Source organism: Emydura macquarii, unplaced genomic scaffold (genome assembly GCF_026122565.2).
Source record: "Emydura macquarii macquarii isolate MOO-44397 ecotype Brisbane River unplaced genomic scaffold, CSIRO-AGI_Emac_v2 contig_3240, whole genome shotgun sequence".
Classification (NCBI taxonomy): Eukaryota; Metazoa; Chordata; order Testudines; family Chelidae; genus Emydura; species Emydura macquarii.
Window position 1 is genome coordinate 1270450 of NW_027133377.1, and position 18403 is coordinate 1288852.

The 18403-nt window shown below is 38.7% G+C and overlaps 1 protein-coding gene across 1 annotated transcript in view; it reads right to left on the reverse strand.

Moving 5' to 3' along the window:
• Window positions 1–483: 483 nt before the first annotated feature.
• Window positions 484–18403, reverse strand: part of SYT9 (synaptotagmin 9) — a 111338-nt gene continuing 93418 nt past the window's right edge. The window contains exons 4-7 of the mRNA XM_067532168.1: window positions 3735–3855; window positions 2143–2314; window positions 1176–1305; window positions 484–591 (exon numbers count right to left, since the gene is read on the reverse strand). Of these exons, the coding sequence (XP_067388269.1) occupies window positions 484–591; window positions 1176–1305; window positions 2143–2314; window positions 3735–3855 (531 nt within the window). The remainder of the gene's footprint in view (window positions 592–1175; window positions 1306–2142; window positions 2315–3734; window positions 3856–18403) is intronic.

Genomic DNA, 18403 nt, shown 5'->3' on the forward strand with positions numbered 1-18403 from the left:
ACAACATACATAGAGAGGCTGCCAACTAATCATGTCTCTGCATGATTGGACATTGCGGTTTAGATCCTGGCTAAAAATATCAATATGGCAGGCCTTCCCACCCTTCTGCGTGGAGGGATAGCATGCTAGTTGTTAAACAAGCTACCATGTTTATATCCATAAGCCTCTGGAAATGGGTGTGAACATGCATTACCGTCTGAATTTAGACAATACATATAACAAGAAAAGTAATTTCTAGGTAAAAGCAGAGGCCACTGTTACTGTTGTACGTGGATAACATCACAGTTGCCTAGATGAGAGTGAAACTATGGTAACTTTCAGAAATCAAGATATGGCTATGTCTACGATGAATTTTTGTGTCTCATGAATCAGGATTAGTATTCCCTGGGGAGGGAAGGGAGTGAGGGTGAGGGCTTAGAAGGCTGTCTTTACCCCTCTGGACTCTCTGCGGAATGGCCCCTGAGCAAATGGCTAAGAAAGAGATCAACAGGAATGCCAAATTTCTGCTGAATAGGTTAAAAGGGTGAGGAAGCCTCTTCGGCAGCCATCCATGCGCAGAAGGCCCGCATAACATTTCTGCTGAATAGGGCCCTAAATGAAGACAAAAGAAACATAGGAAGCCAATCATAACTTGAAGAGCTTTTTTGATTGTGCGGTTTCTTATTTTTACGTTTGCTAGTCTCCAGGGACATTTTATTATTTTCAGTGCAATTAGACATCCCTTTGGACATGCCAATGGAATGGAAATCAAGTATTACAAGAGAGTATATCATATTTTTATCTGATATATAAATGTAAAACAGCCTAACTATTTATTTAATTATTCCTAAGCAGATCTAAACAGATGGATATGGTTTAACCAATATGCAGTGAAAGTTAAAGTTTTATATGTTATAAAAATAATCCTATATACAATGCCTGTATTTTAATATATAATATATATTTTAAAGCTTGAAGTATTTTACATCCCATTAAAACTGATGGGAGCTCATTTTACTTCCATGCTACGTCAGGCTCACTTTAAAAACTGGAGTTTCAAAGCCCTTTTCTGGATTTAGTCTACAAACGTGGATCCTGCTATTTTGTTTGCAAAGGTTTTATCCAGCTTCTCATTTCTCGTTAAAGAGCTTTCCCAATTAAAGTAAAGGTGGATACTCCGGAAATGGAAATCTTACCTCTGCAAGCGGATGCCAATGAGCAATGGGTTTTCGAGGGTACGAGAGCATTTCGTTCCAGTGGTCCCGGCCCAGGCTCTCTGCATCGTTGCCTACTTGACACACTCCAATGACCTCATTGTGACCTACACTGTGAAAATGTGCCATAATATTTTTTTCTTAAAATTTTACATTTGGGAACAAATGTCATTTAAATTCTCTATGACACACAATGATCTAGGATGTTGGGAAATTTTAATGAGCTACATAACACAGGTTTGAGCTTAATTCTTATCTTTCTGGCTAACCTAGATAATATACTAATAATTTACTCTTTTATATCATGTTACTACACACGCTTTCTGTGCATGTGTGTGCGTGAGTGTGTGTGTGTTGGTTTTCTATGAAGTACATTGACAGTTGGACTCATATTTGTCTACGCTCCAATTTTAACCAACAGAAAAAATTATTAACATTTACAAAAGAAAAATTAACTAACATCATACTTGTTCTGCCTCCAGCCCACCCAAAGCACCAAACATATAAAGAGTATTATGTGAAATGGGCTATCTGAACAAACAGGATACCTATTCCAAAGCAATTATTTGCAAATAGAATATACCATGGGCCATATTTTCAGAGGAAATCTGAAATCTAAGGAATTAAGGCGATTGTGCACAAATGGCCATTCAGAGTGCAGACTGTTCATTTGGATCGGTAATCATTACAATTCTAGTAAATATTTATGCAAATTAGGCACATAGGCATGGATGCCATTCTGCATCTCAAAAACTAAGAAGGTTATGCTGTCTGACAGTATAGAGAATTGTAGTCTTCTGCTGAGAAATGCATGAACGACAAAACATTTTTAATCAATACCACAAACTGAGAGAAAACTATGAGAACTTGTGCCTGCTTTTTATAATCTCTTGCCTCATAAAATCTTGCATAGTAAATTTGTATTTAGTACTAGCTACAGATATCTCACCGATCATAATCCATAACAGCTATTGACAGGTTAATTTGGTCAATGTTTTCCGGAGGGACATCAAAGACTATGGCTTCATTGTAAACAGGATTGAGGGTATTCCTCTTGGTGGAAGTTTTCCTTTTCTTTAGCCGCCTTCCTTCACACATTAAAGAAACCTTCACATAGGGATCTGTGTGAATCATGATAAGCAGTTTTATTGATTTAAAATTAAACACAGATGAGAAAGCAAAAGGAGTAACCTTAATTTATGCTTATATCTATATGCATAATTTATTCACTGGTACCTAAATTAGAATCTGAGCTCCTTCATTAATGAAATGTCTGGGAGGCGCTGGCAGTTAAAAGATCTTCCTGCTTGAATGACTATAATGAACAATTAGGTGTTCATTCAGGAAGCTGTTTTTTTGTATTCTGTCTTCTCAAAGAATGTAAAAATGTCCATTACAACACAATATGCATCCCCATGTTTGTAACAGTCTGTGGCTATGTCTTCACTGACAGCGGCAAATTCGCCACCATCAGATCAACTTATCTGCATCAACTGAGTGGTCAGTGAAGACCTGCTCAGTCAATCCAGAAATCGACATATTAAGACCACCTCCTCAAGTGGCATAGCGCTACATCGATGGGAACGCGGTTCCTGTTGGCACAGTGCATTGAAGATGAAGCGCAGAACAGAAGCACAGAAGTCGACGGGAGTTATGCAAGTTTTTTGCGTAGTTTGTGTAATTCCGGTCAACTGCCACCGACACTCTGAGGTAAGTGTAGACAAGTCCTGTATAACTGATTAAATCTACAGAAGGTGTAGAACACAATAAGATAATGTCAGCATTAGTGTTTGCTGATCCGGAATTAGTTATATTAACACTTTAGAAGTATAATAGTTAGAGTGGCTTACAATTATTGTTCTCTTTAGAGGTACAGTTAAAGCTGTGTGTGTAGTAGAAGAAACTGCCCCACGTCAGGCACCTTTTCCATTCTAGATCCTTTCTGACAGTACTATAACTCCTACCCACTCTCACTCCACCAGTGGATTGAAACAAGGCATCTGTGACCCCTTCGTAGCAAAATCCCAAACTGTTTTCACTTTGTTTCAATACCAACTCTGAAAATGGTTGCTAAAATGGATCTTGGCCCAAGCATAATCTGAATTGGACTAATGGCTGTTGAACCTCTCCATTGTTGGTGTTCATTTATACGGTACCCAACATCTGCTCCAACAAATACCAGACAGTGCAAAATCAAATTCTGTGGTTACAAGCACAATATGGTCAAATCCAAGCATTCAACAGCCAGCCCCTCAAAATTCTTGAGGTCTTTACCATAATAAACTTTGGGTTCTTTTAATTTGCCTTTTAGTTTTTGATCATTTAGGGTTCACATTTTTTAAGCTTTTCTTTGCAACCAGGATGGCTAAAATCTTTTTTTTTTTAAAGAAAGCTGATAATCTCTCATAATCAAATGACTCCAGAAGCTGGGGTTTAAAAAAAACACCAAATATCAGAAGAGCTGGCAATACAGCTGACCATTTCTTTAATTCAACGGGGAGAAGGTGAAATTGTAATGTTGGGCATGAGAGAAATTCTTACCTGATGCTCCTGTTATGTCCATTGCCTTTAGATTCCTAGCCTTTATTATGGTAATAGTTAATCTACCAGCTGTTGGAAGGTAGCAGAGTGAGAACATCAAGTCACCAAGATCCACATTGTCCTGGAAAAAAACAAATTGGTGAAACAATAATAAAAATCTTTCTCTCTCTCTGTCTAGAAAGGCACACAGTAAATAAAGATGAAGTATGTATTTTCAGGAGCTCTTGTTATTCCAGGGGAACCTTAATTCTCACTTGCAAAGCACACAGCAGGAAAAGTACTCACTGTATGCAGAGGTTTCCCCAAGCTGCTGTGTTTGTGGGCAGAGTTCTGACATCAGCAGTGCCATGAGCTGCAAACCCATTACAATTTCATAGCAGTCAGTAGTGAGGCAGGAGGCATATCCTACTGGTAAGAATAGGGCTAGATACCTGGAGATCTTTGTTCTACTACCTACTTGCTGTATAATGTTGGACAAGTCTCTGAAGCTCTTTGTGCCTCAGCTTCCCTATTTGCAGGGAATCACTGTAACAGAGTTCACAGGAGGAAGAGCAAATAGACAAGGTAGGATGAGGCTTCTTGCAACTGCCCAAGACTTGTCAGGCCAAAATTTGCAGAAGGGAAGGTCAATGGAGGGAGCACCATCAGAGTTTAAAGAAACATGGAGCAGGAGGGAGTAAAAAGCAGAGTGAGAACTTTCTTCTCCTGGTTTGCAGGAGCAGCCCTCCCTCCTCCTTAGCTGGTGCAGTGACTGCATCCCTTTCTTGTTTCAAGTCGCCAGGTACCATCTTGGTTTCAGAAAGGCAGCTGAGGAGGCTGTCCAGATCCCAGATGTAAATATTAAGGAACAAACTCTATATTTTCCACATGATCACAGGAAAAAATTGGAAGATTTATTTTATTTACCCAAACACTTCATCCACTTTGGATGGACCCGCCAACATTAGAAGCCTTTCAGTAGGGATGGTGCCTTAGAGCATGTTGTAAGGCACAGCCGTTTGCTCAGCTTTTGCCTTAGGGAATGGAAAGAAGTGGCTGAGTGATAATTCTTTCTTGCTCTTTTCTTTTATTCTCTCTTTTTTTTTTTTTTTTTTTTTTTGGAGGGGGGAAGGGTTAAACATATTAATTTCGATGATCATTATTTTTGATCGTAAGAAGCTGTAGAGTTGTGATTGGTGCATTTTGTAATCTGGGGGGAAGTGGGGGGGGGGGGGGATAGATTTTGGAGAGAAAAGTAGAGATTTACTTAACTCCATTGCAGTAATTTGGATTTAAGGCAGCTTTCCAGAGAGACAGAGTAGGAAAAATGGCCATTCTATTGCTGAAAAATATAGTTGTGCATGAATAAATAAATATTTGGTTTGTAACTGGAGTGGTGTCTGTGAAAGAATCTCAGAAAGGGCTCTCTTGACATTTATTTATTATTTCCATTCCTCCAAGCTTTTAAGTGACTCAGGAAATGCTTTTTGTCCATTCTACAGTTATAGTATCAGTTTCAGCAGATAAGAAACCTTGTTTATTGATGAAAACGCTATATTTTTGATAAGTGTTATGATCTGGCAGGATAATTTTATTTGATTAATAGGGTCTCCTAATTAAGCAGGCCTGGAGATCTTTCTCTTCGTAGTTACATACTTTTTCTTTTTTGGATTCTCAGAGGAATCTTTACTATTACTAGATACTTTTTTCTGTTAACAGTATATGTGTTTGATGTGCTGATGTAGTGCAGGTTCAGTGTTAGCATGCCTATTTCTGGTAATCTTCCATACAAATTGTTTTCCCCTTTATAGTGATAGGAACACCTAGCAAGCAAGCAAAATCAGGATCTCATTGTGCAAGGCACTGATATAGACACACGGTAAGAGCCATCCCTGGCTGATAAACAGGACAAAAGGTGGGAATAGAACAAGAGGTAAAAGGATCTGCCCAAGGTCACACATAAGTTCAGTGGCAGTTCAGGTCTCCTGACTCCCAATCCAGTGTCCTATCCACTACTTACACTTGTCCTTTTCTTTCTTTTTTTCCTTCTTGCTATGACCCTCCCCTCTCACAAAGGTTGTGTTCACATATACTACCAAGAAGTGAAGACATCTGGACTGCTGAGATCAATGAGAGTGTTTAAAGAAAAGCGTAAGAAGGAGTTCATTAATGGAAGATGCTAGAGCGTACCTGAAATGTGCCTTAAGTAGTTCTTGTCTGTCATCTTTTTATTTCTGAAAAGTCGGCTATAACCAATTAAAAGGCAAAGGTTCCTTCAAATTCCAAAGCTAAGCATGGGATGAATCCTTAAGGAACAAGACTATTTCCATACCCATACATTTCAGTGTGTTTGCTAGACAGCTTTCACAACTCAGATCCCTAAGGAAGGTTTTTATATGTGTGTGGATAATTGTAAAACACTTTCTTAAGGAGCTCGGCCCTTCTTCTATTAAATTCACTGGGAACAGGCTCAGGTTCAGAAAGCTTCATAAGGATCAATGAACTTCCAGTAGGTGAGGGCTTCTTGTCCAGCAAAGTCTAAGATGGATTCTGGAATCTAAGGTTGAAATGATTTAATTTTACATTTTATGGGGCAGGTTCTCTGCCGTGCTCCTATTCCCATTTTGCAATTCAGGTGCCATAAAGGGGGAGGAGGAGGGAAGGGGACTATCTGCATTCCTCTGTGGGGGGAGTTCTCAGCTTGTATAGAGCCAGCATAGCTGATTCCTCTGCCACTCTCCCCATAGCTCCTGGTGTAGAGGAATGTTGGAAGCAAGAATAGGGAGTGACCAGAGTCTGCTGTACTCTGTCTATCCTCAATTTCCAAATATTCCCTTGGGGGCTATTGCCAGCTGGCAGAGATTGACCCAACCCCTAGGGACCAATAGCCAGGCAGAGATTCCGGGAATTACTATGGCCAGTCCCAACAGCCACTTTCTGCACCACAGGGAATCTAGTCCTGTATTTAACTTTTTCTTTGCCCACTTTAATATGTAGTCTTGTTCTTGCCCTTTGTATGATTCAAGGGCATATCACATCAGCAGCTTGGTGGCTTAAAATAACAGCGTGAGCTGGGGTTTTGAAGATGCCTGCTTGGTATCATCATCCGAATGGCAGTGGAGATGTTCCAGTAGTACAGCCATCCAACAATTTATCATCTTGCCTGAAATACTGCATTTGGCTTCTGAGGCACCAGTGGCACAGTTTGCTCCTGCACTAAACAGGTGCAGTATTTAAGTTTTCCTTTCAGTTGTTAGCGTTAAGCCATTAGACTGGCATTAATATTAAGATGCTTATTGTCAGAACGTGACTATACCATACAGACGGTTATATGGTATTTCAAAAAACCCAGGTGTTGTACATTTTCTTGTAGTAAGTTATCTAGATTCTGGCTTAGGAATGCTATCATTTGACCTAAAATAACCGTGTTATGTACAAATGCGAATGCACCTTTAATTGTCAGAATGATCCGAATGCATCTGCTTGCTTCTGACATTTTGGATAAATTGCAATTTTTGCTGAACCTCAACTGTAAAAGACTCTGATCCCCTATAGCCGTACCGTGATATGCACTGGGGTGGACCAGAGATTTGGGGAAGGGCTTGTGAGGGGAGCCTTACACTTAACCAGCCCTTCACAATGTTGCCCCTCCCCACTCATCCTTGCCTGTTTATATGCCAATGGCCTAACTCAGCAACCCAGGGCCAGTGCCATGCCACGGTCCGTTTCACACTCTCGCCTTAGGGCATAGTTTATTGGATGAACAGAAAACTTAAGCAAATACCAATTTAAAGTAGTTCCTCTGCCCAACATGGGCTACAGCTACCAGAGGCTTTCCCTTCACCTCTCTCAGCCCCTCAGGATGCTTGCCCTGACCCAGGTACCTGCAGGAGCCTACCTGCTCCTTGCAGTTCTCACTCTCCAGGCTGTCTGTTGGGAGTCACCTGATAACTGGGGTCTTTCCCCTGCTCCAAGGCCAGGTAGAGATGCCTACCTGCCCCCTTCAGTTCTACAGCTCTACCTGCAGCTTCCACTGACATTACGGAGAGCTGCAGATGCTCAGCTCCTCTGGATTTAAGTATATAACTTAAGCCATCCACATTTGAAAATGTGTGCCTATGTAACTTTATCAAGCCCAGAGAGGAATTAATATCAGAGCTGGGACTGGTCCTTTGCTGCAGCCTCTTGCTTAGTCTAATAGCCTATGATGTCTTCCATGATTCTGAGCTGCCCTCCTCATAGCGAGAGAGCATACTTGCTTCTCAGGGGTACTGGCTAAATCTCAGGCAGAAGCTGGTAGGGAGCTTGCAGCTGTCCTGTTTCCACCACTGATGGCTTTAGGGCTCTCTACAACTGTGGATTCCACTGGGATCATCACAGAAATCAAGGAACCAAAAGCTGTGATTGTTTAGTTGCTGTGCAGCACTTGCTGTATTCCTGCACTTGAGCTTTCTTCCTCCCACCCCCCAAAATAAAGGAGGTAGACGGTGTGAAAGTGGAATTAACATTGTTTGAAGCAGTATTAACTCCGAAGCATATTTCTGCCAAGACATCTGGTGCTGCTGGAGGCAGGAGACGATGGAGAGTAATAACTTCCCGTGTGCATGCCCAGAACCTACAGAATAGGTGGGGGAAGGCTCCATGTGAGAGCAGGATCTATGGGATGCCTGCAGCAGAGCTCATTCCAAAGTCATCCTTGTCCACAGCTGCATCGGATTTTGCTGCTTTCAGCTCATGTAAAAGGAGGAGAGCATCTGGACTTAATCCTAGTAATAGGTGCAGATACTGTCACTGTGCTACTCTTGAGAGAGCTCGTATTGAAGATGGAAAAGAAGCTGATGATGTGGCCACTTTGTCAGTTATAACCCACTTTAACCCTGATTTGACTTTGTTAACTATCATATCTCATGTGCGCTTGGAGGATCAGTTATTTATAGTAACTGTGAAGCAAAGAATAAAAGGGTGTGACACTAGTGCAAGCTATCTGGGGTGACTCACCTTGTTTAATGTCTCCAAACAGCTCACGTGTGGCAATAGACTGCTGCCACAGTCTTGGTGTCACTGACTCATTTTCACTGCTGGTGGATCAAAGTGGTGTTTGACAAAGTGATGCTTAGGAAGCCCTGAGGGCTATAAGTGGTGTTACCACACTCAGAGGAAATACTTCTTTGCTGAAATCTGCACTCAGCTCTGGGTTAGCTCTCTGCTCTATGAAATTTCACTGATGAGCAGCTGGACACAGCTACTTCCTGATTGAGAAATGTTCCCTAAGTGGTACATAAGCACTGCACTGCCTCTTCTGATTGCAGGGAAAAATGCTTCAAGAGATTGGTTGGAAGTTTCCCAGGTCCATAGGGATTCTGAGCTGTAAAATATTTCCTCCTGTGATTCAAACTATGTAACTGTTTGTGGGAGAGAATTCCATGGTCCATTTACAGTAGTTAGGGACACCTTTTTGTGTCTGTATTCTTCAGGAACTTGCTCCCATGAACCAAAAAAATTGAGCCAAATTCCAAAGGAGGGATCATCCCTATCAAATTGCTCAAACTATTAGAAAAATCAGGCACATTTATGAAGCATGTAATTTGTCCTTAAACACCACAAAGAAGCCCTTTCACTTATTTATTTGTTTCGTTACAGATAGGATTTCCTATATTCTTTCAATCATAGCGGTATCATTCTGTATTCAGCCCTTGTGTTATACTGAGTGGCTATATAATTCATTATTTCATTACTATCAATGGTTTATTGTAAACAACGAAAAGCCCACCACCCCACAATTTTCCTCTTTTCTCAGAATTTATCAGCCTGCCTGATGCTTTCAAAACCTTTTAGCAGTTCCTAGAAAGAAGAAAATAGCATCTCAATGAGATTCTGTGAAGTGGTTTTGAATGTGAAAACTTCCCAGAAAAAAATATACTTACCAATTCAGTACACCCTACTTACAGTTGGCATAGATATTAATAATGGATCATTAGTTCTAGTGGACAAAAGCACATTTCTGTAACTAACTCATTAAATTAAATACATTTTTCTTTTGTTGTAAGATAGAGCTGGATAAAGAAAAACAATGAATATGTTTCAGTAGTAGTCATTACCTTTTTGTTTTCTATGAACATTTGTAAGAGCAACTTTGCTCACAAGAACATTCACAGAAAGTGGAAGCCTTGCATGTACTGATGAGCATACGTTCACTGGAGGTTTCAGGTCAGAAGAGTTCACACAGCCATCTTTAAATGACTTTATACCACAATCATGATTTAAATATCTTTATACAATAGAATCATTTCTTGATTTGACAATTATCACAGTTTCAGGGTAATTGCAACTTTGATCCTCCATATGGTCTGATCAAGAAAGGCCATCTCAGGCCTCTAGCTGTCACCTGTCTCTGGGCAGGACCCCAGGTCCTTCTCTCTCTCCAGCCCAGGGTTTTAGGTTGCAGCTGCCTGCAATTGCCCTGTGATTATCAAAAGCAGATCTTGACTGATATTCAATTCCTGTGCTTTGCTTGTCCTCTGAGAGCAGTGGTTACAAGTGACCATACAGCTCTTCCAAAGCCGAGTACATTTATTTAAGGACAAAAGCATATGGAGAAAACATATGAAAAGGTTTAAATTCAACAAATGTACCAAAAGTTGCCCACGAGTGCTATACAGACCCTGGCAGGTGCAAGTCCTCGCCAACCCTTCCGTAGGGTTTGGCCCTTCCTTGGACTAAAGGTCATGTCCATTTACCAAATCAAAACAAAGTCCCTTGTGCTGTTCCCACTGGCCTTTTATAGCCTAAGTTCTTGCTTTGTCTCCTGTGTCTCTTGAAATATGGTCTGTGCCAGTATATATAACCCAGCCCAGGGGATGATACTTCTCAGAGCTGTTTATGGCCCCCCAGAGACTGCAGTAATTATCCCCAATTGTTTCAGTTTCTGGAGGAGCTGTAATAATTCTCCCCCATGGAGTAGAACACCATCCCTGGCCTACAACGATAAATGTAAGATTCATAAAGTTAATAAGATAAACCCCAAATATACTGCATATGGTAGCAATAGCTGTCAGATACCATGTCACTTACCACATGGTACCAATGGGCCATACATATAAAAGATACAGATGAAGTGAATAATCATTGAATAAACCTTAAGATGAAAATAAACCGTTCAGATAATTATGAATGAACAGCTGTTTCTAGATGGTTCATGAAGAAAAAAAGCGGGTTAAGTTTAAAAGAATAAATAATTTTCTGCAAATAGCTCTCTATTCTAAGAACAAAGAATTTAAGGCTTTTAAATTACAAATATTCTGTAGGAGCGGAGCTGGTGAGAAGAACTGGAAGAGAAGAAATTAAGAAACTACACTGAATGGACTTCAGAAAATTATCCTATAAAACATTTATGTTCAAGCTTTGTAAACTTCCTCACATTTGATAAGAGCTCTTAAACTACAAAATTAAATATTTGGAGTCAAACAGCCTCAAGAACAAAGATTCTTTTCAAAATTGTGAAATTTCAATGACTTTTTTTTAAATGTTGACAATTATAGCAAAAAATATCAATGTTTTTACTTTGGTGGGGACGGTATTTTTCAGACTGCGTTAGTAAAAAAATATACACCTCTCATCCCAAATTCTTATTGTGTGGGAAATTACATGCACAGTTACATGTTAGAATTTCTTATTACTATGAGAGGACTCCAAAAATAATTTAATTCTAAGGTAATTACAACAATACTATGCATTTTCTATGGAGTCCTTTTATGTGAGGATCTCAAAGCAGTTTTACAAATGTTAATTAAGCCTTAGAATAGACAGACCAGTGTGTGCACACACAGTAACTCACCAGTATCATGATCTCTTCAGGCTTAAAATGAAACAATAACTTGAAATCTAGTCAATTAAAAAAAAAAAAAAAAAAAGCTAGTCATAGATTCAAGTATTACTTCTGCCCCTGAGAGAGCTTGCCAATATATGTATGTATACACAAATGTTTTCTCTCCCTTCTTGCTGTGTGAAAGACCAAGATAAACAGGAGGAAGATGACTGTCTGGTTATACAGGAGAAAGAAGTAAATTAACTCATTATAACTCAACATAAAATGCTGTTAAATGCACCAAGTAAGCAAACAAAAATAAAGAAAACATAGCTTTTCTTTTTTCCAATGTTTTTTCAATTCTAGTAACTTCAGATGTTGTTTGTAATAACAGTGGGTGCTAAAAATTTCAGGCAGAAAAAGTTATTTTTAAAAATATTGATGGTGTCTCTTTTAATACCACATAGTGAGTGAAAATGAGTACTATAACTACTTGAACCAACAGAGTCAATTATGGTAGGTAGAATGTAACTGCTTCAGTTGGAATTTGGCCAGGACAAGAGGGTTAATTCACAATTTCTAGTGAAAGAACTCTTGCATCTTTAATAACCACAAGTGGTCAAAATCTCTATTTTCAGTCATCTGAAAGATGGCTCCTCTAGTAGCACAGTGCTGTTCAGCAATACTGATTCACTATTATCTCTGAAGGTACCTAATGATCACCAGTGCTACGCCTTGCGGTGGATAGATGTTCCTCATTGGTCATCCTCCCAAGTAAAGAGTCACGCTAATCCTGATTTAGCTACGAGAGCCAATGAAATGTGCTTACCAATGGATCAGAATTTGATACTTCCCAGTGTCATCAAGCACTTTTATTTTGAGGAGTCTGGAGTTAAAATATTTCATAGCACTGATTATCTTGGAAAGATTAAATTATTTTCTTGCTTTTGAAAAGCTCAAAAGTTAGTAAATTTCTGGTGGAGTGAGCCTCATAATCTCTTTCCCATTCCCACTGAGTGTACTGCTGTTTATTTTTACTGATGGGTGTTATATCGCATCATGTGAGATTGCTGTTTCTATCGGTCTCAGTCCCAGAAATGTTAAACTTTGCTTTGGGGTTTTCAAGCCTTGACTGCTTATGCGATGATGCTCTTATGCTGAACCAAAAAATGCAACTTGACACAGTGTGTTAATTTAAATGATGAAATAGTTTGAGAACATAGAACAAATTCAGCTTTTTGATTGGTAGTCAGTGATGTCACAACCATAGCCAAAACACTCAGTAAATACAAGAGTTCAATATGGGTTTTGTTTTATTTGTATATTCAGTTTCCCTCAGACAGAGACTGTCTAGAGGATTATTGCATATCTTGGCTGGTTTAATGTCGCTGAGCCTTAGGGCTTTATGACATGTACCATCAGCCAGCATGTGCTGTAATTGTCAAGAAATGAATTGCATTTTTGGCTTAGAATTAACAAACTTAAAGGGTAGGATTTTAAGTGAAGAGTATGTTTTCAGTGTGACTTCTATATTACTGCATATGCATAATAAAATATTGCTGTATAAATGTTATACTTTCCAGGCATTGTTTTCTATTCCTGTTGTTAAAAACGACTCAGTAAAATAACTCTTTTGATCTTATCAGTTAATGTGTTTGTATTCAGCTTCTTTAGGCACTTCACAGTTGGCAAACATTTATTTTAAAATAGCTGACGTTAGTTAATTTTGAATTCCTATTTGAAAATAGTTCTGCATCAGTTATTGCAAAAATAGTTACGTACGTATTTGTATAGTGCCAGGAGGGAGCTAGATGTTCGGAATGAAGTTATCCAGTGGTCTGGCTATATTGTTTATCCTGCCCATGTCTGTCTATAAGCATTGCTATTGTAGCTGCAGCCAATTACTCCAAAGTTGGGGAGCCTGAAATTCCTTCCCTGAAAAGTAGTTCTGAAAAGGCCTCCTCTGCTCTGCTAGCACCTGGGGAATTTAGGTTTTCTAGGTTAAATACATCTGTTGGCTGGAGAACTCTGGTGACGGTTGCTGGGAACTGAGCACTGAAACCTTCACCATTCTGATTTGTTGAATTTCCAGTCTCTTTCAGTATTCCAGATTTCTGGAGCTCTTTGCAGAGATGCAATTTTCAGACAAGAACAAAAAATTCTATTTTGCAAATCCAAGGAAAACATGAATTTTTGCTAGTGGTTCAAGGGTTATGAAATCTCATCTGCATCCCCACCCCCGCCCGCCACATACACACACTCTATTTTTACAGCCAACATTTGATCTACCATCAGAATTGTTTTAGAAGCTACTGCAAATGACTTGACTCCTGACAGGTTTATTTCAAGTGATTCTGATTTGCCCAGAAATGTTTTCCTGATTTCCTTATATAAAGCTAATGTAGTGATCACCTGTCTTTAAATGTTGAATTTCACTGGTAATTCTAATACTGTATTAGTTAATCTGTTTTCACACATTATTTATAGACATTAAAATTATTAATGTTGTTGGAGGTGAGCCTGCAAGATAAATCATCCCCCTAGTACTATGTCAACAGCCTTCACGCTGGTGCTGAGGTGAGTATAGTTCAGCATTATAAATGGTGAAATGTGTGACCGTAAAGAGAGCTGTGACAAATGTACTCCTTAATGGCTCCATTTCTGATTCCCTTGTGACTGTGCTGAGTCAGAGTTGCACACAGAAATCTGAAAATGACATAGGAGTGGAGGTTTTTTTTGACAAAATGGAAATAGCATTGGGGATCAGGGGTCCTCTGTAGATCCACTGTCCCCTCCAGTAAAATAATTTATATCTGAGTAGAGTGGATATGCAGAATAGGTGGGAAGAGACTGAAGCTAACCTTCTTTCTCTGATGGTATTTGAAGCCTCGGGGTAGGCGCACCTGCTGTAAGCCAGGATACCACAAGTTCTCTAGGTTCACCTCTTCCACAAACTGCTTCCAATATTTCTATAGTTCACAATGCTCATTAAGCATTCTCTACACATGGTTTGTATATTGCTATAACTACTTTTGTTAGGGCTGTGATTTGTGTGTGTGTGCTGAAATAGTTGTACTGGTGCAATTTCCCCCTTAGTGTGGATGCAGTTTTATCAGTAGAAAGATGCCTTATACCATGATAGCTTATTCCCATTTCATACAAGAGTAGCTATAGCAATATAAGGTACCTTTATATTGATATAACCAGATGTTGTACTGCTTTGACTACACTGGTCTGGTGAAAGCTGTACGATTGTTGTGTATAGAAAAGCGTGTACCAAGGGAGGGATATGTTCCTTCCTAGGAATAGGAATACAACCCAAGTCTCATTTCCTTGGCCAGACTGCCTTTCAGAATAAGCAAGCCCAGGATTCCTGATATCCCACATTCCCCAGCTGTCTCACCAGAGTTGTGTAGTCCACAGGCAAATAGTACATTGCATTCCCCCCATAGGGTCTAGTCCATCTAGAAGATAACAGCCTACACCTGTTACCTTTAGCTCAAGTAGTAAAACTGTTTGGTATACATCTGAAGGTCTTGTAGTTCAAACTATCTATTAACAGAGAATTACAGTGATTCTAATGAACCATGTGAGAAAAATGTGGTCACGTATTTAAAAACTGTATCATAATGCATACACACAACTGCCTTAATGTTTGGCAATCAAGTTTGAAAATGTCGGTCCATAGTCTTCGATGCCTTAAAGTATTGATAATGTTTCTCATGGAAATAAAACATCTTATTTTTTCTCTTTGGTGTTAAGATATTATATTGCCCAAAATCTGAAACCTGGTGCTTTTCAGCAACCAGTCTGGTAAAGATTAGTTTGGTTTAATTAGTTTGGAACTAAAAAACATCTGTCTTCAGTGGCAAAAGTTAATGTAATTTACCATCTACAAGCTGTAACAACCTCAGCGGCATGGTTGGCAAAGTGTTACTTACTGTTGTATATTACTAATGTGTGTGTTATTGGAAAAATAGTGGCATCTCTGTCCAGGAAAAAAAAATCCTCCTGTTTTGGGATAGCTGCTGTGAATTTCAAAATTCCATTTGGATAAAGATTAATTGTTACACCAGAACATTCAAAAATGCCAAATACAATGAAATTCAGTACAAAATTCTGATGTGAAATAAGCCCTGTCACCAAACAATTGTGAGTATTTTAGCTAAAAAACTGGGCATTTTTATGGAATTCTAGGGAAATGTATTTAGTCCTTTTCATTTACCACTAATGAGATCTCTGGTCCCTGTGTTTAGATTTGAGCTTGAGAGTCACTTTCTCAAACACAATGTAAACCTTTCTCCTATTCGTTACTTGTGTTTGAAGGGCATGACACAAGTTGTAGCCAATTGGTAAGGCTGCTGGTAATCTGGCTGTCCTCCTAGGATATCATTTGAAAGGAGAAACAATGTTCTATTTAATAGAACGTTGAACTGGGATACCAGAGACTTGGGTTGAAGGCTTGGCTCAGCCACACCGATGTCCTGTGTGATCTTGGGCAGTTCACTTATTTTATTCTGTGCCTCAGGTCCCCATTTACAAAATGAGAGATAAAACTCTTCGACTTTTCTGGTATGTTATGAGGATAAAATCCATTCACGACTGTGAGGTGCTCAGATTCTGTGGTGATAAGGGACATATAAGTATTAGCGAGAATAGGAACACTCACAGGAAATAATGTGTTTTATTATTGGTTCTGGTATTGCTCTTAAGTCAGATATATACTGAAAGAGCAGTAGCACTTATCAAGGCAATAGGGATTTGGGAGACCTAGTTTACAGTTTTAAACCAATTATGGGAGCCCATCTAAAGATTCTGCATGAGATGGCAGTATCTCATATCACCGCCCCTGACAAACTGATACAGAGAATATCCTTGGAGTTGGAAACCTAATTTAAAAAGAGAAAAGTCTTGGTTTCAGTATACCAGATATCTATATGCACTTAGTGGTTGTGCGCAAGCTGGACACCACATGAATAAAAATGATATAAATACAAGCATATTTATCAGCAACCAGACAATTTCATTTGAACTCGTGAAGCACGTCAAGGATTGCCAACATTTTAATTAAATGCTACTGTAATATTAGGTAATAATCTTTCATTTTTCAAAAACATCTCCTCCTGACTTATTTTTTCTCAATCAGCATGGGGCATTAGTTTGATTTAACCAATAAATCCTCCTAGTTCAGTAAATCCTTAATCTTCGGTAGAATTAACGGAATTATGCTTCTGTGCTGCAAGATGAAATTTTGCTTTGTCCTTCCAATCTTTGGTAATGTGGGGTTTGGAACTTCTGCAGGGATTTATTTTAGTGGAGTTACATTCAGTTAAGCTGATAATGATGTACACTTGTATAATACAATAACTACAGATATTACATCCAAATGAATACAAAGTATGCTATCAATCTGAAAAATGCTGTCTGCTTTTTGGGAAATCAGTTTCTTATATTGGAGATGGGCTGTGCTGTGAAGTCTTCATACATGTGAAGATTCATGTATGTCAAGACCTGCATTTGGTTCAGATCTACATCGAGAATACAAACATTATGAAAATTTTCTACACTAAACGCATGAGTTGAGTTTAGAATCTTGATTGTGATAACTCTAAATCCTCTGATTTAATTTACAGCATAAACTGACAGCATTAGTTCTATATTTTCAGCCATTTCACTGTAGTATTTTCCAAGTCAATAGAGATTTTTTTCATGGGTTTTATGCATCAGAAATGTACACCACAAAAAAGAACTCTGGTTAGAAATCTTTGATTTAAATTGGATTTGTATATCACTAGAAAAGTGCCAACTCCATTCTCATTAGATTTTCTTTAGTCATCTTAATGTGTGATTCCCTCTCAGATTGGAAAATTCTATTTTCATAACACCTTAAATCAAAATCAGAAATGAGTTGCAGTAAAATAGGCTTCTATTAATGCCTCAATCAAATTATATTTGCAGAGATATGATTAACTATGACTGGTGAAAACTTTGAATGGCCTGTCTTTCATAATTATCCCCTCAATACATCTACTTCAGACTATATTCGATGTTTTAAGTTATTTGTAAATGACATTTATTTTCTCAGTGTGATAGCAGTTGCATTTCTTTTATTTTAGGCTCTTTTTAGAATGAAAAGGGGTAAGTAAACAAGCTTTTAGAACTATATGTTAAAACAAGTCTGATTTTACTTGTTAGCAAAGAGTATAAGGAATAACTCAGTTCTGAAGCTTAGCTTTACTTAATTAAAGAAAAAATCACAAAAGGCTGAAATGTCAGGTAGTAATGCACTTAAGTTTGATCCTGATTTTAAAGTACAGTATAACTTTTGCCATGGGCAATATATTATCAATTCCGTTGGCATGCTTGTGCGCCCATGCAAAGAAGCCTTGCAGAGGACCTCGCTATTACAAGTTATATGAGAGGGTGGGTTTACAAGAGGGCAGGATTGAGTCCCTAGAGTTCCACCCATTGTGTTGTCTGTAGTATAGGCAGCATTTACTACCCTCAGGTAATCACCCGCTAATAAAATGCTAGATATGGAAGTTTCTTGTGTGACAGACATCACAAAATACATTGTTTCAGCACAATGCATGTTTTGAAACAGTGTGGTCTCATGGTACTCCAAAGCAAAAGCAGTACAGAACAGCAAGCACCTCTGATGTGTGGCTCCTTTTTGGAAATGAATAAAGTTGCACAAGGGGGCATGAACATTTGAGTGTGGAGATGACATAATGTGGATGGACTCAATGATTATTGCTTTGCGATCCAGTTTCTAACTATAGATGGTGTCAATAAAAATACAGGTTTTGAGGAAACAAAACCATAGTTTAGTGGCATTTTTGGTATTGTATATATTTATCCATTATATAACTGGCTAAAGAACATT